The sequence below is a fragment of the Dama dama genome, chromosome 11, assembly GCF_033118175.1.
Source record: "Dama dama isolate Ldn47 chromosome 11, ASM3311817v1, whole genome shotgun sequence".
Lineage (NCBI taxonomy): Eukaryota > Metazoa > Chordata > Mammalia > Artiodactyla > Cervidae > Dama > Dama dama.
The window spans coordinates 56,723,487-56,744,802 of NC_083691.1; the positions used below are offsets into that span (position 1 = coordinate 56,723,487).

Consider the following 21,316-nt stretch of genomic DNA (forward strand, 5'->3'; position numbering starts at 1 on the left):
GCCATAGTTTGAACATTCTTTGGCATTGCCTTTCTTAGGGATTGGAAAGAAAACTGACCTTTTCCAGTCCTGTGGCCACTGCTGGGTTTTCCATATGTGCTGGCATATTGAGGATTTGAAATAGCTCAACTGGAATTCCATCACCCCTACTAGTGTTGTTCGTAGTGATGCTTCCTAAGGCCCACTTGACTTCACATTCCAGGATGTCTGGCTCTGGGTGAGTGATCACACCATTGTGATTATCTGGGTCGTGAAGATCTTTTTTGTACAGTTCTTCTGTGTATTCTTGCCACCTCTTTTTAATATCTTCCGCTTCTGTTAGGTCCATACCATGTCTGTCCTTTATTGAGACCATCTTTGCATGAAATGTTCCCTTGGTAGCTCTAATTTTCTTGAGGTCTCTAAGTCTTTCCCATTCTATCGTTTTCCTCTATTTCTTTGCACTGACCACTGAGGAAGGCTTTCTTATCTCTCTCCTTGTTACTCTTTGGAACTCTGCATTCAAATGGGTATATCTTTTCTTTTCTCCTTTGCTTTTGGCTTCTCTTCTTTTCTCAGCTATTTGTAAACCCTCCTCAAACAGCCATTTTGCCTTTTTGCATTTGTTTTTCTCGGGAATGGTCTTGCTCCCTGTCTCCTGTATAATGTCACGAACCTCCGTCCATAGTTCATCAGGCACTCTGTCTATCGGATCTAGTCCCTTGAGCTATAGGGAAACCCCTAGAATAGATCTATGCCTAATAGAAAGTGTTTTCCTACCAAACGATGTCATGAATCCTCGTGGATTCTGAATTCCTGACGCACTAGCTCTAGTTTGAGAAATAGCTCGTCAACCATGAGATTTTTGCAGGTGGGAAGCGTGAAGCCCAGCGAAGCTAAGGGCCTTCCTTCTTTCCACCTGGCGCTCAGTTTTCTAATCTGAAACATGCGGCGATATGGTACTTCCAGGGCTGCAGTGACGATTAAGAGGCTGAATAAAACGTTTGGCAACGTGGTTTTTAAAAAGGCCAAATGTGGAATACAAGGTTCCGTCTCATGTTCATTCCCTCCCGTCCCTTCCTCCACTTATTCCGCCCTCGGCCCCCTACCCATGAGGCCCTGCGATGCATCCTCCGACCCGAAGCCTGGACGCTGCCCGCCGAGTCCCGCCCGCAAGACCGGAGCCTGGCACGCCCGCTGCGCTCGATCCGCCTACCGGGCCGAGCCCCGCCGCTTCCGGAGCCTGGGACCGGGTAACCACTCCGCCCCGGCCCCTGCCGCCCTTGCACCATCCAGCCTAGCCGGCCGATTCCGGGGTGGGGGTTGGGGTTCCGCCCCACGCGAGCCGCCGTCCCAGCGGCCGAGCCTCCGGCGGGCGCGCCGGCCCCGGGTCCCCCTCCCCGCCTCGCCTCCCGGCGATCGCGGCGCCCTCTCGGAGCTCATCAGAAGCGAGACTTCTGAGCTCCGAAACGTCTCGCGATTTCGCTCAACCCTGTCTTCAGCGTGGCTGGGTCGGCCTCCCTTCCCCCTTTTTTTCAGCCTCTAGTTCGGGCGCTGCGACTTGGAGGAAACCTGGGAGGGTTGAGGGTCCCCGACGCTTCGAAAATTTTGCGGGATTTCTGCAATTCTCGGAGAGCCCCGACACTAAGAAGCCTGTTGGGTTTTCCTAGGCTGGGAGTGGAACTTTATCCCGCAGACCTGATCAAAAACGCCTTGGCCCGGGGCCAGGCCACCCGGAGGACTGGTGCCAGTGACTTTGGAGAGGCTGGCGGCGCCTGCCATGGCCCTGCCTTGGCCGCCATTCCAGGGGCGCACGGATAGCCGCCCGGGGTTCGGCCGCCCGGGTTTAAGTCTCCGCCCTGCCCACATCCTTGCTCAGAAAATCTCTTGGCCTGGAGGAGGAGCCCTTCTTGAGATGTTTCCCTGGCGGCCATCTCTTGTTTCCTTTGTTCTTCATCCAGATTATTGGTCGGATATTTTCTGACCCGTCTCCACCCTGGAATTAAGGCCCAGCAGAGTCACAGGGGCAAATTATACAATCATGCGCCAGGGGTCATTAGTCCAGTCCCCTTATTATGCTTGGAGTCCCCGTTCAGCAGTTCAACCCAGGTGCTTGGTTTTCTTGGTTAACTTCACCAGTTCACCACGTCCCGTGGCAGCTGCTTCTGCTTCTGGGCTTTTCTCTCTGGTTTGTTGTTGCTGTTCAGACTCTTTGCAACCCCCATGGACTGCGGAAGGCCAGGCTCCCCTGTCCTTCTTTATCTCCTAGAGTTTGCTCAAACTCATGTCCATTGAGTCTGTGATGCCATCCAACCGTCTCATCATCTGCTACCCCCTTCTCCTCCTGCCCTTAATCTTTCCCAGCATCAGGGTCTTTTCCAATGAGTTGTCTCTTCACATCAGGTTGCCAGAGTATTGGAACTTCAGCTTCAGCATCAGTCCTCCCAGTGAATGTTCAGGGTTGATTTCCTTTAGGATGGACTGGTTTGAACTTCTTGCTGTCCAAGGGACTCACAAGAGTCTTCTCCAGCTTTCACTTCGAAAGCATCAATTCTTTGGCCCTCAGCCTTCTTTATGGTTCAACTCTCACACCCCTACATGACTTCTTGAAAAACCATGTTTAAAGTTAAACACGTTTAACTGCTTAAACAACAGAGTCAAACCATTTGACTGTCAGTTTTCCAGGTAGTGCCAGGGGTAAAGAACCCACCTGCCAATGCAGGAGACGTAGGAGACTCAAAGTTCGATCCTTGGGTTGGGAAGATCACTTGGAGGATGGCATGGCAACCCACTCCAATATTCTTGACTGGAGAATCCCATGAATAGAGGAGTCTGGCAGGCTACAGTCCATAGCGTTGCAAAAGAGTTGGACACCACTGAAGTGACTTAGCACACATGCGTGCCTGGTGAGTGATGGCCCAGGGGTTAGCTGAGGGAGTTGGGTGTACTTGGGCTTTGCCCTATGGGGTACTGAGCTTGGAGATTAAGTGCCTCTGGGGCTGGTCCCTCTGCAGGCCCCCGGGATCATGTGGTATGTCAGCACTCGGGGGATCGCCCCACGGATCGACTTCGAGGGGGCGCTCTTCTCTGGCTATGCTCCGGACGGGGGCCTCTACATGCCTGAGGAGCTTCCACAGCTGGGCAGAGAGACCCTGCGTGAGTGGAGCACGCTCTCCTACCCCAGCTTGGTGAAGGAGCTGTGCAGCCTCTTCATTGGACCTGAGCTCATTCCTAGAGATGACCTAAATGGTGAGTACCCCTCTACCTTTCTACTCTCCCACCTCACTATTCTGCCAGCCCAGCCCCCAGAGTTGCAAATCCATCATTTAACCCCTAGGAGATCCTTAGTCATCTTTCCCAAACTTTGGAGTTTTTCCCAGGCCCTGAAATCCCAGAATTGGAAAAATCCTCAAAGAGTTTCATCCGTTCCAACTCGCACCCCCAGTGTGGGGAATGCCAAAGTGATCAGCAGAGAATTTGTTTTTAAAAAACCTTTTCAAGACTAGAGATTTCACCATTGACCTTGAATGAGATGCTTGAATGTTTGAGTATTTCCTTCTTGCATATACTTTAGCATTCCTGGGCTTCCCTGGTGGCTATATGGTAAAGAATCTGCCTGCAATTCGAGAAACCTGGGTTCAATCCCTGGGTTGAAAAGATCCCATGGAGGAGGGAATGGCAACCCACTCCAGTATTCTTGCCTGGAGAATCCCCATGGAGAGAGGAGCCTGGCGGGCTACAGTCCATGGGGTCACAAAGAGTTGGACTCAACTGAGCGACTAAGCACAGCATAACACAGCACATATATAACATAACACAGCACAGTATATAAAGCACCCAGACCCACAGATTGCTAGTTTATTTCCTCAAATGGTAATTCCAGAAGGGACTTTGACAGTGTTCTGGACCAGCTCATTTCAAACTGTTATGTGCCCACAGATTGTCCCTGGGAATCTTGTTAAAATGCAGATTCTGATTCAGTAGATCTGGGGCAGGCCTGAGAATTCTGCATTCCTGTCAAGCGTCCAGGCTTCCCTGGTGGTAGAGGGGTAAAGAATCTTCCTGCCAATGCAGGAGACTCAAGAGATGTGGGTTCTTGATTTCTGGGTGGGGAAGATCCCCTGGAGGAGAAAATGGCAACTCACTCCAGTATTCTTGCATGGAAAATTCCATGGACAGAGGAGCCTGGTGGGTTACAGCCCATAGGGTTACAAAGAGTCAGATATGACTGAGCAGCTGAGCATGCATGCATCAAGCGTCCGGATGATACTAGTGCTGCTGGTCCATGGACCAACTGTATAATATAATCCATAGCCTAATGGTGAGAGTTTGAGACTGAAAAGAAATCAAAATGTAGTTTGGGACTTCCCTGGTGATCCAGTGGTAAAGAATATGCCTGCTAGTGCAGGAGACACAGGTTCGATCCCTGGTCCAGGAAGATTCCACATGCTGCAGGGCAACTAAGCACGTGTGCCACAACTACTGAAACCGGCTCACTTAGAGCTTGTGCTCTGCAATAAGAGAAGCCACTGCAATAAGAGAAGCCACTGCAATAAGAAGCTTGCTAGTGCAGCTAGAGACTAGCTCACTCACCCCAACTAGAGAGTAGCCCACCCACAGCTACTCTGGGTGTAATAAAAATAAGTAAAAAAATTTTAAATGTGGTTCAGTGACCAGCACTGATGGCATTGCCTGGATATGTGTTAGAATTCTCATTACTTCCTCTGACTTACTGATCCAAAACCTGCATTTTAAGATCCCAGGTGACGAGTTTGCCAATTAAAGTTTGAGAAATGCTACTCTAGATGGGCTTAGCTTTAGGTAGGATCCCAAGTTTCTGGCATCACAGGTGTGAGATTAAGTAATGCAAAAACAAAGAAATAACTCTCTGTCTTTAGGAAGGAAAATTAGAAGAGATGAGATACTTGATTTGTTTGTTGCATGATTGTTTAATTGAATCTCTACTGGAATACATGCACACAAGAAATCCAAATGGTGAAGAAACCTATAAAGTAAAAAATGAAAGTCTTACAGCATCAATTCTGCTGTCTGGGAGAATCACTGTGAGGAATCCATGAACAGTTCAGTTCATGTTTTTCCAAACTTTTCCCCCTAGGGTTATACAATTATATTCATACACGGTATCTTTTATGATAAAAATTTCAGGTCTTTTTATCTGGTAGCAAGATAGAAAATTCAAATTTAAAAGTGTGAAGAGACTAAGAATGAACTTGGAGGACGAGAGAGTGTGTGTGTGTGTATGTGTGTGTGTGTGCTCAGTCGTGTCCAACTCTTTGTGACCCCATGGACTGTAGCCCACCAGGCTCCTCTGTCCATGTGAGTTTTCAGGCAGGAATACTGGAGTGGGTTGCCATTTCCTCCTCCAGGGGATCTTCCCAACCCAAGGATCGAACCTACATTTCTTGCGTCTCCTGAACTTGCAGGCAGATTCCTTGCCACTAGTGCCACTTGGGAAGCCCTAGAGGAGGACGAGAGAATGCCGTTTTCACTGCACGATTTCCCTTCCTTCCCCCTGCAGATCTGATTGATCGTGCCTTCAGCAGATTCCGCCACAGAGAGGTGGTGCACCTGTCCAGGTTGAGGAACGGGCTGAACGTGCTGGAGCTGTGGCACGGGGTCACCTATGCGTTTAAGGACATGTCCCTGTGCTGCGCAGCACAGTTCCTGCAGTACTTCCTGCAGAAGAGGAAGAGGCACATCACCGTGGTTGTAGGTGGGCATCGTGGGCACGTGCCCTGGAGCCCCACAGCACCTCGGCTGGCCGGTGTCCGCCCATGGGATGCCCTCCACTGATGTCTCTTGGGGAGTGTGTTTCTGATTCTTTTAGAGAAACTTTAAAAAAAAAAATTGATTTATAATACCTCTGAGTTTCAGGAATACAGCACAGTGATTAGAGAAGGCAATGGCAGCCCACTCCAGTGTTCTTGCCTGGACACTCCCATGGACAGAGGAGCCTGGTGGGCTGCCGTCTGTGGGGTCACACAGAGTCAGACACGACTGAAGCGACTTAGCAGCAGCAGCAGCACAGTGATTCAGTTATATGTATCTATTGTTGTTGTTTAGTCACTAAGTTGTGTCTGACTCTTCTTCGACCCCACGGACTCTAGCCCATCAGGCTCCTCTGTCCATGGGATTTCTCAGTATTACGAAATATTGAGTATAGTTCCTTGTGATATACACTAGGTCCTTGGTGGTGGTCTGTTTTATATAGGTGAAGTGCTCAGTTGTGCCTGACTCTTTGTGACCCCGTGGACTGTAGCCCACCAGGCTCCTCTGTCCATGGGATTTCCCAGTCGAGAATACTGGAGTGGGTTGCCATTCCCTTCTCCAGGGGATCTTCCCGACCCAACAATCAAACCTGTATCTCTTGTGTTTTTTGCATTGCAGGTGGATTCTTTACCCACTGAGACATCAGGGAAGTCCTGTTTTAAATATGTGTATATATATGTTAATCCCAACCTCCTAATTTAAGAGCAGGGTTCTTAATGTTCTCTTGTGCTGTGGACCCTTTTGACAGACTGATGGAGGCCATGGAATCTTCTCAGAATAATAATTTAAATAAATAAAATACATAGATGATATGGTGTCAACTTCACAGGTGCCTTGATTTCTATCCATGGGTCTCTTGGAGGTTCAAGGACCCTGGGTTCCTACCCTCCAGGGTATCCCCTCACTTGGCAACTGTGCTTTAGGGGCCCATTTCTTTCTATCTCCCTTTGTCTAAAGAGGAGTGTTCCTCCTTTTTCCCATCCAGGAACTTCTGGGGATACAGGAAGTGCTGCCATTGAGAGTGTTCATGGGGCAAAAAATGTGGACCTCATTGTTCTGCTGCCCAAGGGTCACTGCACAAAGATTCAGGAGCTCCAGATGACAACAGTGCTAAGAGAGAACGTCCACGTGTTCGGAGGTGAGTGTTGGGACTGAGGTTCCGGGGGCAGCGTGGCCCTGCCTTGAGTGGCTCTATGTTGGGAGGTGGACTGGAACCAAACTAATCAATTGTCTAACTGAGCATCCTTCTTCCTCTCCTTTCTCTCTCCTTCCCGTCCTTCATCAGTGATATTTTAAGGTTGGTATATGCCCTGACTTAGCCCTAAGTAGGCTAGTGGTTACACAGTCTCAGAAACTATTGGAGGTGACTGGTGCATAAACCATTACTAATAAATAGTACATCCAAGGAAGTGCAGGTTTAAACCTATACCCCAAAGAATGCCACCTCCATGTACATTCAACCTGTTTGTGCCCTGTCTGCAAGGCAGCCACCCAGACCCATAGCCTGAGCCAGATGACTTGGGTTTTTTTCCAGGGCACTGAAATTCAGAGGGCAAAAGCACATTGCCCTCTGAGAGAATGTGCTGTTACGTGTTGGCAGCTCACACCCTCCCTTTCAGTGTTGAATCAACTAATGTGTTTGGTTAGCAGGTCTAAGTATTGAAAATAGGAAGCTACTCAGTGGTATCTGTGGCTTGTGACTCCTACTTCCTGAACCGCATCATGAATCATAGCATTTTATGCTTGCAGAAAGGCAAAAAAAATCTTTATGTTTGGCCATCTATTCTGAGTGCATTTAATCATTATGAAGCCCAAGAGTGTAGGAAGGCAGGGTGAGTTTGAGTGGAGCCATACTTTTTATTGTGGGTTTCCCTAGTGGTTCAAACAGTTAAGAATCTGCCTGCCGTGTGGAAGACCCAGGTTCAATCCCTTGGTTGGGAAGATCCCCTGCAGAAGGGAATGGCAACCCACTCCAGTATTCTTGCCTGGAAAATTCCATGTACAGAAGAGCCTGGCCAGCTACAGTCCATGGGGTTGCAAAGAGCTGGATCTGACTGAGCAACTAACACACACTTGTATACTTTTTTGTTTATTTCTACCTGTCACACCCCACTGCACTCCAGGGAGCCCCAAGGAAGGGGTAGGAAAATAGAGATCTTGGTGAAGTTTTGTGCAGTGTGGCCTAGAGCAATCTGTCTAGGGAGCCTGACTTGGTTTGGTCACTCACCCAGCAGGACAACAAATGTGGTAACAGAAAACCCTCCTTCTATAGCTGACCTGGCCTCTTGTTATAATCCCATAGATGATGTTTTATATAACACCAGTTTTGTCAAGGACCAAAAACACAGTGAAAACAACCGTTACCCAAGGGAGTAGCATGAGTATTCTTTGTCTATTTGTTCAAGAGCAAACAAAAAGCCTCTTCTACTCTTTTCTTTAACAAACCCATATACATTCCAGTGAAAAGTTTATTGTTTAGCTAAAGCAAGTGTTGGCAGAATTAACCTTGGTGATTCATTGCCCATATCTGGCCACATATTGGGCTTCCCAGGTGGTGCTAGTGGTAAGGAATCCACCTGCCAGTGCAGGAGATACAAGGGATATGGGTTTGATCCCTGGGTCAGGAAGATCCACTGGAGTAGGAGACAGCACCCCGGTCCAGCATTCTTGCCTGGAAAATTCCATAGATAGAGGAGTCTGACAGGCTGCAGTCCGTGGGGTCGAGAAAGATTTGGACGTGACTGAGCAGAGCATCTGGCTACATTTTCCTGCAGTCATGGCAAGGGTTTAACGCACAAGATTCAGGTTCCTAAGGGGTTTTGTTAAACCCTAAGCACCAGAATTGCTATTTATGGGTCTGCGACTGCCTTTGCCCCTAGAATCAGATCAGAGAATAGCTTTTTGTGCCTCTGTTCTGGACCTGCATCCTTCTCTCCTTGTATACAGATGTTGGAAGTCTTTTATCTAAGGGCATGTATAGAAGCATCATTCCTGATCATGAGTTGGAAAACAGTACACATTAGAAAAATGTGGCAGACATGTGGATGGTGATGAATACAGTATGTCATAAGTGTGCCTAAATTAGTTTTTATTTCACAACAGTACCGTTCAAGTTCTTCCTTTCCTTTCTGGAATCTTCTGATTTGGTTTCCAGGAGGATATGCGTTAGTTTGGGAGCTAGCAGTGGGTGTGTGTTTTCTCCTGGACTAGGGAGCTCAGGGAGCAGAGATGGGTCACCTGGATTGTTGTGTCTTAGACACTGATGTTTTCTGAAGTCATTAACATCCATTGTACATTATATACTCGATTCTTCTTTTTTTTTGTTCGATTCTTCTTAAGCACAGAATAATCAGCCAATGCTAGTTATATATTATTTGGGATATTTTTTGCCTGGAAGTAACAGAAAACCTAACTCAGACTGACTTGAACAGGAATATTTTCTAGCTCATGTACTTGTAAGTCTAGAAATGGAACGGGCTTCTGACTGGTTGTTTCACTGCCTTCTGGGAGCCAAGTAATCTTGGTTCCATCTTCCCCAGTTCTCAAGCTTTCTGTGGTTCATGATGGTTACTGAAGGTAACCAGGTCTCTCTTCCTGTGGCTGTCTCTTGAAAGCAGTGAATCTTTTCCTTGAACCCCAGCAAATATCCGCCTTGTAACATGGATCTGGAGTTAGTCCTGCAGTCTCAGTGCTACTCCATGATGAAAGGGGAAATGAATGGTAACCTCCATGCTTACTCTGGCATTTACCCCCAGTAATCTTATTCCCCTCCGGCCTCCAAGTTTGGATTCAATGGAGAAATAGACCCAGGTTTTAGATAAGAAGTTAATGTTGGCTTGATTGCTGGTTGGACTGGGTTGAGGGGTGCAACTTGGACTAGGCGCTAATTTGCCCAGCAATTACCCAATAATTCATCCATAAATTAAAGTGCACACACACCCAGCTTAAGGAGAAATCCTGCCCTTGCTAGCTTCCCTGCCACGTAGGTGTCAAGGGCAGAACATCCACCCTTTGATCTAAATGAGGGAACAAGGGCAGACCCCACAGGAAGAGCAGCTCTTTCCCCTCAGCCCCTGATGGAGAACCATGGAGTAAAGCTCAGCCTCTCACCATCTTACAACCTGATAAACTATCCTGTCCTTGTTCCCAGAGCCTGGGGAAGAGGGCATGGACTACAAAGAGGAATTCTTCCCCAGTGTCCCGGAAAGCTGACATTTAATATCTAATTTTCGATAATGGTAGAAACATTCGACCATAAGGATATGAGCCATGGGTTGAGTGACGGTCCCAGTGGGATGGGCTGAGTCTGAAAGGCCTTGTGGGCACATGCTGACCATCTGGGGGTTCTCCGTGCTCCTGACAGCAACTTCTCCTCTCTCCCCTGACAGTGGAGGGTAACAGCGATGAGCTGGATGAGCCCATCAAGACGGTGTTTGCCGATGTGGCCTTTGTCAAGAAGCACAACCTGATGAGTCTGAATTCAATCAACTGGTCCCGGGTCCTCGTGCAAATAGCCCACCACTTTTTCGCTTATTTCCGGTGTGCACCATCCTTAGATACGCACCCCCTGCCCCCTGTGGAGGTGGTCGTGCCAACAGGGGCTGCTGGTAACCTTGCAGGTGAGGAGACCCCTGGACGGAAATGGGCTTTCCAGAAAAATGCCCATGGTCCTTGTCCTCCCAGCCACCCTTTGGCTATCACCTAGGTTGGGTCCTTTGTTATTGTTTAGTCGCTTAGTCGTGTTCAACACTTTGCAACCCCAGGGACTGTAGCCCACCAGGCTCCTCTGTCCATGGGATTTCCCAGGCAAGAATACTGGAGTGGGTTGCCATTTCCTTCTCCTGGGGATCTTCTTGATCCAGGGATTGTACCTCAGTCTTCTGCATTGGGAGGAGGATTGTTTATCACTGAGCCACCACGGAAGCCCAGGTTGGGTCCTAGGTGGTGGGGAACTACACAAAAGAACCTTCCAGAAAATGTTCCCCTGACTTCCTGGGAGGACATCCCAGCCTCTTGCCACAGGGGGAGAGCAATGGGTTAACCCCAATGTGCTCAGCCGCCTGATCTGATGTGTCGCTCAGCAGAGTGTGGGGAGATGAGGTGAAGGTTCAGCTGCCGTTCCCGGATGGCAGAGCCCTCTGCCAGGAACGTGGACTTTCCTCCCAGCCCTGGCCAGCTCCCTGCTCTGAGGATAAGGGCTCGCCTGGCATGGCGTGTTCTCCTCAGAGACCGTGTGATGTGGAAAGAGTCCTGGACTTGGGCTTCTGGCTCCAGTTCTGTCCTTTACTAGCTGAACGGCTGTCTCTTAGGTTCAGCTCCTTGACTATCAAAGGGAGATTAGACCGCTTATCATATCTCTCAGGATGAACGTGAGGCTCAAATTAGATTCTGTGTGTGTGTGAACTTTGTGAAGGTCGAGTGCTATAAAGCTGCGTGGCATGAAAATCATTTCCTGTAATAATTATAGGAACGTTGATCAAGCACTGACTATGTGTCAGGGAGTGCTCTGAATGCTTCCCTCATATCAATTCATTTAATCCTCACATGGGCCTGTGAGGGGCACGATACTGTTACTTTCATTTTACAATGAGGAGGCTGTGGCACAGAGAACTCCTTGGACGGCCTGTCCTTGGTTATGCACTGGTCAGTCCCAGGGCCAGGATGGCAGCCCAGGCGAGCTGGCTTCAGAGTCTTCGCCCTCTTGAGCTTGTGAGGGTGCCTCTTGATGGACGTGACTTTTTTCTGATGGTTCTGTTAGTGGCATCGCTTCTGATGGGTGCCCAGGTTGGCTTAGGTGAGACCATGAAAGCATCTTAGTGCCCAGGAATCTTTCTGACTTCAGCTAACACAGGGATGGAAAGAATGAGTTCGCTGTTAGACAGGATGGCTCAGCCTTCTTACCTGTCCATGGAGTGAAGCCCACCACACTGCCCATTTGCATCACTCCCCAGGGAATGGTACCACCTGCCTGTGCCCTGTATCTGCCACAGTGCCTGGCACAAAAGCAACGTTTGCAGAGGGATCTCTGATCTAGCCCTGGTCCATCAAGAACTAGCTGCTCGACTTTAAGCCCGTGGACCTCCTAAGCCTCCATTGTTTCCCTGTCATACAAGGATATCATGGCATTTACTGAGGATCCCATGAAATAAGACTGTGAAAGTGCTTTGCAAAATTGAGTGACATTGGGTGGTGTGGGTATCCCTAACTCCTTTTACTTACTCACAGAGATAAACTATTCATGGAAACAGGAACCTTCCTAAACTACGTTACCTTTCTGGGCTCTCCATCTCTTGGGCTGAGGCATTCCTTATTGGTTTCATGCAAACAGGAGCTGCTGTTAGGGTGGACAGTGGCTGTTGCTCTGTCCTCCCTCAGCCCCTTTCCAGGAGACTCAGCCTGAAAGCGCTGGCTCTTGGTCTGGGGACTCAGCGTGTGCTCCAGACTTAGACAGACCTCTAAGTTCACATCCTCACTCTGCCGCTTAGCAGGCTCTAAAGTGAAAGTATTGGTAGCTCAGTTGTGTCCGATTCTTTGCGACCCCATAGGCTGTAACCCTCCAGACTCTTCTGTCCGTGGGATTCTCCAGGCAAGAATACTGGAATGGGTTGCCATTCCCTTCTCCAGGGGATCTTCCCAACCCATGGATTGAACCTGGGTCTCTCGAATTGCAGGCAGATTCTTTACCATCTGAGCCGCCAGGGAAGCCCAAATCAGGCTTTGGGTGGGTCTTTCAACCTCTCAGAACCTCCATTTTCTCTTCTGCAAATGATGCGTGTCAGTACCTGGTGGGGGCAGGGTTTGGCATGGAGAACAGCATCAGGGCGCAGTAACCCCCTCCTACTCTTTCCTCCTTTTTTTTTTTTTGGTAGCAGCTTTATTGCTCTATGATTCACATACCATACAACTCACCCGTTTAAAGTATTCAGCTTAATAATTTTCAGTGCACACAAATTTATGCAACCATCACCATAATGTTTTAGAGCATTTTCATCACCCTAAGAGGAAGCCCTGTTTCCATTAAGCAGTCATTCCCTCATCTCTCCCACCTTTAGGCAGTCACTAATCTATTTCATCTCCGTAGATTTTCCTATTCTGCACATTTTATGTAAATGGAATCATTCAATATGTGGCCTTTTATGTCTAGCTTCCTTTCACTTAGGATATCATTTTCAAGGTCCATCCATATTGTAGCATGTGTTAGTACTTTATTCCTTTTTATGGCTGAATACTATTTTATTGTATAGATGTATCACATTTTGTTTATACATTTAAGAGTTAATGGACATTTGGGTTGCTTCAGTTTTTTATTTATGAATAATGCCGCTATGAACATTTGTGTGCATGTTTTTGTGTGGATCTGTTCTCAGTCATCCTAAGTATATACAAACCAGGAGTGGATTTCTGGGTTATACTGGAACTCTGTGCTTTACTTTTTGAGGAACTGCTGGACAGGTTTCCAAAGTGGCTGCACTATTTTACATTCCCACTAACAGTGTATGGGGGTTCCAGTTTCTCCACATCCTGACAAAAATTTGTTATCATCTGTCTTTTTGATTCTAACCATCCTAGTGGGTGTGAAGTGGTGTATCATTGTGATTTTGGTTTGTGTTTTCCTGATGACTAATGATGTTGAGTGGGCTTCCCTGGTGGCTGAGTGGTAAAAAATCCACCTGCCAATCTCTGGGTCAGAAAGATCCCTGGAGGAGGAAATGGCACCCCACACCAGTATTCTCACCTGAAAAATCCCATGGACAAAGGAGCCTGGTGGGTTACAGATGTTGCAAAAGAGTTGGATACCACTTAGTGACTAAACAACAGCATCAGTGATGTTGAGTATCTTTTCATGTGTCCATTGGCCATTTGTATATCTTTTTTGGAGAAATGTCTACACAAGTCCTTTGCCTATTTTTTAATTGGATTATTTGTATTTTTATTGTTGAGTTGTAAGAGTTCTTGATATATTCTCGGCTCAAGTCTCTTATTAGATATACGATTTGCAAATGGTTTTTCCTATTCTGTGGATAGTCTTTTTATAGTGATAAACTGATAGTGATATATTGATAGTGTCCTTTGAAGCACAAAAGCTTCAAAAAGCACAAAAGTTTTTTAATTTTGATGATGTTCAATTCATCTATTTTTTCTTTTGTTGTCTGTGATTTTGGTGTCATGTCTAAGAAACCATTGTCATGTCTAAGAAACCATTGTTCTCCTCTCATAAGCTGGGTGCATCGCTCAGAAGATGGGGCTGCCCATTCACCTGGTCGTGGCAGTGAACAGCAATGACATCATCCACAGGGCCGTCCAATGGGGAGACTTCTCTCTGTCCAAAGCGGTCAAACCAACCTTGGCGTCAGCCATGGACATTCAGGTGGGATGTGTCTGCAGGTCTGCCCCAGGTGTTGGTTGGGTGGAGGTGGACAAGGGTTGAGGTCAGCATGACCCCTGGGACCCTGCCTCTCTGCTCAGGTTCCCTACAACATGGAGAGGATCTTCTGGCTGCTATCTGGCTCTGACAGCCAGGTGATAAGGGCCCTCATGGAGCAGTTTGAAAGGACAAAAAGTGTGGGTCTACCCAAGGAGCTACACAGCAAGGTCAGTTACCACTCACACCATGGAGAAAGGAAAGGGTACAGCCGCAAGACCAGACCTGGGGTTTGAAAATCTTTTCAAGGAAAGGAGGTGCTTGGGTGTTTTTTCAAGTCCTGCTATGAGCCTCACACTTCTGCAGTCAGTTTATGAGGATTTATTTTTTGAATGGGGAGAGGTGGTTGGTTTAGAGGTTATTGGTTTAGAGTTAGATGCATATAACTCCAAGCCAGTGATGAGCCCTTGGATTAGTTTCTTAAACTCTGTGCCTCAATTTTCTCATCTGTAAAATGGGAATCATGAGAATGCCTGCCTCATGGCATTGTTGAAGATTTTAGTCCATCAAGCACTTTGTATACTGCCTGGCAGTATAGGGCTTAATATATTAAGTATCATTATTTTATTCATTATTGTTGTTGATTTCCAATAATAACAACTGGAAGCCACTTTCCCCATCCAGTATGTGCAGAGACTATTGTTCAATTAACTTTTAAAAAACAAATAAAGAAGGAGAGGGAATTCCTTGGCAGTCCAGTGGTTGGGGCTCTGTGCTTCCACTGCAGGGGACCTGAGTTTGATCCCTGGTCAGGGAACTAAGATCCTGCAAGTCACAGCACTGCCAAAAAATTAAATTAAAAAAATAAAGAATAAGGAGAAATTTTGTCTCCTAGATGGTTAGGAGTCTAGGGCTCAGTAGCTCAGTTGTGCCTGACTCTTTGTGACCCCATGGACTGTAGCCCTCCAGGCTCCTCTGTCCATGGGACTCTCCAGGCAAGAATACCAGAGTGGGTTGCCATTTCTGTCTCCAGGAGATCTTCCCAACCCAGGGATTGAACCTGGGTCTCCTGCATTGCAGGCGGATGCTTTACTGTCTGAACAACTAGGAAACCCTCTAGGGAGGGATTACTCTTATTTTAATGTAACCTGGTGATGGAAACTTATTTAATATCAAAAAAAGAATTCATATATTGAATTTGACTTTAATTTTCTCTACTACATTCCTACCAACCGGTCATCTAGACTGTGTATACCCCCAAAAACAAGGACCTCACTACCTCACATCAGCTATAGTTGTTACAAAGTTCTTTATGTCAAGCCAGAATCTGTTCCTTCTAGCTTGAATACTGGTGAGCTGATTCCCTTACTTGAAGAGAATCTTCCTTTACCTGCTAAGCCTTCCTGGTTCCTTTAGCTGTCCCTTACATGGTGTAATTTTGAGTGGTTAATGTCCATCTTAAAGAGTTGTTCCCAGAACTAGATACAGTTCTGTGGACTCAGTCACTCATACAGACTGGTGTGGAATTTGTCTCCTGGAATCTATGCTTCTTTTCCTCTCTTTTTTTTGGCCATGGCCTGTGGTTCCCCCCAGGGATCAACCCTGCCCCCACGCTGCATTGGAATCCAGGAGTCTTAACCATTGGACTACCAGGGAAGTCTCCCTATGCTTCTTTGATGCAACCTGTTTTAATCAGTTTGGACTGCTATAACAAAGTACCACAGACTGGTGACTTATAAACAATACAAATGTATTTCTCACAGTTCCAGGGACTGGAGGACCGAGGTCAAGGTGCCAGCATGGTTGGATTCTGGTGAGGGTCCCCTTCTGGGTGGTAGTAGGCCTCCTTCTTGTATCCTTATATGGGGGAGTATGAGACACTAATAAAGATATTAATTCCATTCATGAAGGCTCCACCCTCATGACCTAATTACTTCCCCAAAGCCTCACCTACAAATACCATCATATTGGGATTAGGGCTTTAATATATAAATTTGGTGGGAACACGACTATGAAGACCATAATACAACTAACGTTAAGCTTATTTAATGGTTTGTTTTGATATTCCTTCTCCTCATGCAAATGAGATGCTATGTGAAGACAGACACCATATCCCCTAGTTCTTCATTCTCTCTCTGGCTGTACATGTAGAAGGTACTCCATCTGCTGAAACAACATTCATTCATTTGTTCATTCATTCATTCATGTTACTTATCGACCATGAGCCAGGAACAGTGCTTGGTGCTAGAGATACAAATATAAATAAAACACTTATTGTCTGCTGTGAACCATAATGGGTCAGGAAGATGTTTAAACAATTTATAATAACCTGTGGTTTCTATTGGGCTTCCCAGGTGGCGCAGTGATAAAGAGTCCACCTGCCAATGCAGGAGACATGGGTTCAATCCTTGGGTTGGGTAGATCCCCTGGAGAAGGGAATGGCAACCTACTCCAGTACTTTTGCCTGGGAAATCCCATAGACTTGAGGAGCCTGGCGGGCTACAGTCCATGGGGTCACAAAGAGTCGGACAGGACTGAGCAAATAAACAGCAGCAACATGGTCTTTATTGATTGACGTTGATTATATTCATGGTTTTTGGCACATGCAGTGCATTTTCAGAGAATGATCAAATAAACCATCTACACCGAGGGAGCACTGCAAAGGGAGTCTTCCTCTTTCTGAGGGTAGTGGGCAATTTTCCTAAAGCAAAGCTGGAGACCTGGGTGGAAACTGATGGGAAGCTATTCCCACACCTACAGGGAGGGGGCGCACTAACAGCAAAGCACTAGGAATCCTTGAGTGCCCTTAGCCTGTGTTTCCTTTGGTGGTTGAACAAGCATATGTGCTATTTTGCTGATTCAGAGTGGAATTCTAACTCAATGTATTGATCTGAAACTCAAACGTGTCCTTCCTCTAACTTGAGTGAATCTGTTTACAGCTGGGAAACATGAGAAACTAGCTTTTTCTCTGAGCTGAATCTGAGCCATTCAATCTGAATTTCTGATGTGTATCCAGATGGTTGTATTGGGTGGTGGGTTTTTCGTCACCTTTTCCCCACTCCCCTCAGCTTGCGGAGGCAGTAACATCTCAGTCGGTGTCGGACGAGGCCATCACCCAGACGATGGGCCGCTGCTGGCAGGAGAACAAGTACTTGCTGTGTCCTCACTCGGCCGTGGCCGTGAGCTGCCATTACCGGCAGGTGGACAGGCAGCAGCCCAGGTACTGGCGCCTGAGTTTCGGGGAGGGGGCACCCCTTCAGACCTCTCTGGGCCCATCCTCTTCCCCAAGCAGGAGGGACAGGAATGTGAACAACTTGCTTTTTTTTGGGAGGGGGGCGTATCCCACATGGCATGTGAGATCTTCGTTCCCTGACTAGGGATCGAACCCAGGCCCTCTGCAGTAGAATTACAGAGTCTCAGCCACTGATCCACCAGGGAAGTCCCACAGATGGGTTTTATGAGCATAGTGGGTGCTGAGTGAAGGTGTGTCCTAAGACTGTGGTCCCAGAAGAGGGAGCTGGAACTCCAAAAAGGAGGAGCAGTTGGCTAGCAGAGTCATTGCAGAGATGAATTCAAGGGACCAAACATGTTTCTTTTCCTCTCTCTCTCCACCGTACCTCTAACCTTCCCCTGTTCCTTCTTCTCCCTCCTCACCTTCTTCCGGTACCTGCCCCACTATCTATTGTCTTCCACCCCCTGTTTTCACCTCCCCCTGTCCCCCCAGCCCTCCCCGCTGTTGTCTGGCTCCGGCCTCTGCAGCCAAGTTCCCAGAGGCCGTGCGAGCTGCCAGGCTGACTCTGGACACCCCGGCAGAGATCCTCGCCCTGGAGCACAAGGAGACACGCTGCACCCCAATGCGGAAGGGCGATGACTGGACTCGGATGCTCCGGGACACGATAGAGGACCTGAGCCAGCAGTGGCAGGGGCGCGTCCAGAATCTCCCTGCATAGCCCCGCTGGATATGGGTTCCTTTAGGCCTCGGACCCCGGGAGGTGTCCCCTGTGAGCTGCCTGGTGCACCTTTTCCCCATTCAGAGTCTGAGCAGGAGGTTCTCAGGCGGCTGCTCTAGGGGTGGGGGGTCTGTGCTCTGTTCCCGGGATGCTCAGAACTGTCACCGCCTGGTGTTGCGTCTGATCCCTGGGAGGTGGGGAGGGCTCTTGTAGACGTGGCTGGGGATGCACTCACCGCCTGACAGTGCAGGAGCATAGCTGCTGCCTCTGAAAGTTTCAGTGGATGAGAATATGCCTGCCAGTGCAGGGGACACCAGTTTGATCCCTGGTCCAGGAAGATCCCACGTGCCAGGGAGCAACAAAACCCCTGTGCCACAACCACTGAGCCTGCGTGCCTGGAGCCTGTGCTCCACAACGGGAGTGACCACCACAATGAGAAGCCTGTGCACTGCATGGAAGAGTAGCCCCCGCTTGTAGCAACTAGAGAAAGCCCGAGCAAAGCAACGAAGAATAAGTAAATACATAAATAAATAAATAAAAATTTTAAAAAGGAAAGTCTGGGGCTCAGGGTCAACTTTGGCTCCAAGATTTTGGACCCCAGGCCCTAAAACCTATGCAGGTGGGGACCGCTGACTCCGTTAGCACAGGTCTGGCTTGAGTCTTAGTTTATCTGGTCCCCACACCAGATCCAGAGGCCTTGACCTGCCTTGTCAGAAGCTTTGTTGTTGTTTAGTAGATAAGTTGTGTCCCACTCTTTGCAACCCTATGGACTGTAGCCTGTCAGGCTTCTCTGTCCGTGGGATTCTCTAGGCAAGAATACTGGACTGGGTTGCCATTTCCTTCTCCAGGGGATCTTCCCAGCCCAGGGGTTGAACCTGCGTCTCCTGCATTGGCAGGCGGAGTCTTACTATCTGAGCCACTAGGGAAGCCCAACATATGTGTACTAAACTATGTATAATTTCCCTGGTGGTTCAGTGGTTAAGACTCCATGCTTCTAATGCAGAGGCACAGGTTCAATCCCTGGTTGGGGAAGTTCCACATGCCATATGGTGTGGCAAAAAAAAAAAAAAAAAAGACACACACACATATATATAAACTACACAAACTGTGTGCTAAAATAGACACGAAGCAATAATAACAGCACTTATATTTATCTCTTCTCCCCCCTCTCCAGTGGATTGCCTGTGGGCCTGTCTTTGGTAGTCCTGGTTGAGCACCGTGCCTGGTGCATTCTGGAACCGGCAGGAACAGGGACATAGCTCCCCTGTGATTGCACATCTACCAGATACTGTGTGATGACTCTCAAAGTGTGGTCCTTGGGTTTCCCCAAAATGCAAACTCACAGCCCCCACCCTAGAGCACAGCAAACCTGTGGACATGGGTGGGGTGTCTTCAGTTCTTACAAATGCCCCCATGTAAGTTTCCGCCCTCTAATTTCAGGAAACCTTGGCCAAGGGCTTTAAGTTTATAAATAATTGTCTTCCACAGGGAGATATGCTTTGTTTCCACAAGGGCATGCTTTCTTCCTGCTACTGTTCTTATGATCTAGCCTACACTGCCCAATTCAGGAACCACCAAACATTTGTTGAGTCCTCGCAATGTGAAGTCTGAACTGAATTTAAAATTTTTTAATTAATTTACATTTAAATGTCAAAATTTCTTACTTGATTCAGTTATTGGAAAACTTTTAAGTATGACTGGAAAAATGCAGGTAATGTGGATCTGCTTTTTCAGCTATGAAATTTATGAAGTACATAAAATACTTTGTTTTGGCGTATAGTTGATTAATGTTGTGTTAGTTTCAGCTGTACAGCAAAGTGATTCAGTTATACATGTGCCTGTTCTTTTTCAAGAAGATTCAGTGTTCTGATTGAGATGGACCACAAGTGTAAATTACATGTTGGATTTCAAAGACACCTAATGAAAAAAATCTAAAATATCTCATTAGTAATTTTATATCAATGATCTGCTGAAAGGATGGTGTTTTTATGTATTAGGTTAAATAAAATATAATATCAAATTAATTCCATCTTTTTCCTTTTTGTTTTCTAAGGACATTTAAAGTTTTATATGGGGCTTGCCCTTGTGGCTCCCAGTGTATTTCTGGAGACAGCAGTGATCTAGAGCTTAACCTTGGCTTTGTGTGTACATGAACACACCACAGATAGTTGTGGATTTACTTATATTATTGGGTTCAACTCTGGTGTGGATTTAGGGAGGGGGTTAGGCAAACACAAAGACTCCAATACCAACACAACCCTCAGACCCTGGACCCTGGGAGCCCCTTTGGATGGCAGGTGAGGCAGTGTGGAGAGATTTTGACCACTAGAGGGCACTGTTGCAACTATGAGGGCTGCTGTGAAAGGACCCAGTGGCCATCTAGCCACCACAGCTGTCTTCTCCCCATAGTTAAGGGGGGTTTGGGATGGACATGTGCACGCTGCTATATTTAAAGTGGATAACCAACACGGTCCTACTGTATAGCACAGGAGACTCTGCTCACTGTTATGTGGCAGCCTGGACGGGAGGGCAGCTCGGGGGAGAATGAATACATGTATATGTACGACTGAGTCCTTCTGCTGTCCAGCTGAAACTGTCACAACATTGTTATTCAGCTATAATCTAAGATTAAAAGTTAAAAAGCTGCCTTCCTTCTCCCTGAGGTCTACAGGAGCTCCTGGTCGCCCAGGCTGATCTCTGCCTGCCACCCGATATCAGAACTTCCAGGCCTGCATCTCCGTGGTGTCCAGGGGCTTGAAGGGAGAGGCCAGAGGGCATCCTCTTACTGAAAAACTTGACATTGAAGCATGACCCTCAGCGCAGAGAGAGCAGGAATGCTGGACACACAGGAGGGTGGGGGAGCCTCCTAAAAGAATGACCATGACCCTTACAGCCTCAGCACTTGACAGCTTCTGAGACACTTAAAGAGCAAACATGATGAAGCCCCCTGAACCCATTTATCCATCAGGCATAACAGGCCTGATACTTCGGGGTCATGAGATATTTAAGAGGCCCATGAAGATATTTTAATTTCTTTTAAAAGCTGAGGAGGGCATGGCAACTCACTCCAGTATTCTTGCCTGGAGGATCCCCATAGACAGAGGAACCTGGCGGGCTACAGTCCACGGGGGTCACAAAGAGTTGGACATGACTGAACGACTAAGCACAGCATACAAAAGGAAACAAATGAATATAATCTGGCTTGGATTGTATTCGTGTTTATGCCAACACAGCA

The 21,316-nt window shown here is 47.5% G+C and overlaps 1 protein-coding gene across 5 annotated transcripts; it reads left to right on the plus strand.

Annotated features, from left to right (window-relative positions):
- Window positions 1-1,105: 1,105 nt before the first annotated feature.
- Window positions 1,106-20,105, plus strand: THNSL2 (threonine synthase like 2). 5 transcript variants are annotated; one of them, XM_061155305.1, is made up of 10 exons: window positions 1,106-1,232; window positions 2,657-2,885; window positions 2,994-3,228; window positions 5,519-5,713; window positions 6,755-6,907; window positions 10,158-10,388; window positions 13,989-14,137; window positions 14,236-14,361; window positions 17,200-17,351; window positions 17,856-20,105. In XM_061155305.1, the coding sequence occupies exons 3-10, from the start codon at window positions 3,006-3,008 to the stop codon at window positions 18,079-18,081; spliced, it is 1,455 nt and encodes a 484-aa protein (XP_061011288.1). In that variant the 5' UTR covers window positions 1,106-1,232; window positions 2,657-2,885; window positions 2,994-3,005; the 3' UTR covers window positions 18,082-20,105. The 5 variants fall into 5 exon arrangements, with proteins under 5 accessions (XP_061011288.1, XP_061011290.1, XP_061011292.1 ...); XM_061155307.1 differs by lacking the exon at window positions 14,236-14,361; XM_061155309.1 differs by lacking the exon at window positions 10,158-10,388.
- The last annotated feature ends 1,211 nt before the right edge of the window (window positions 20,106-21,316 follow it).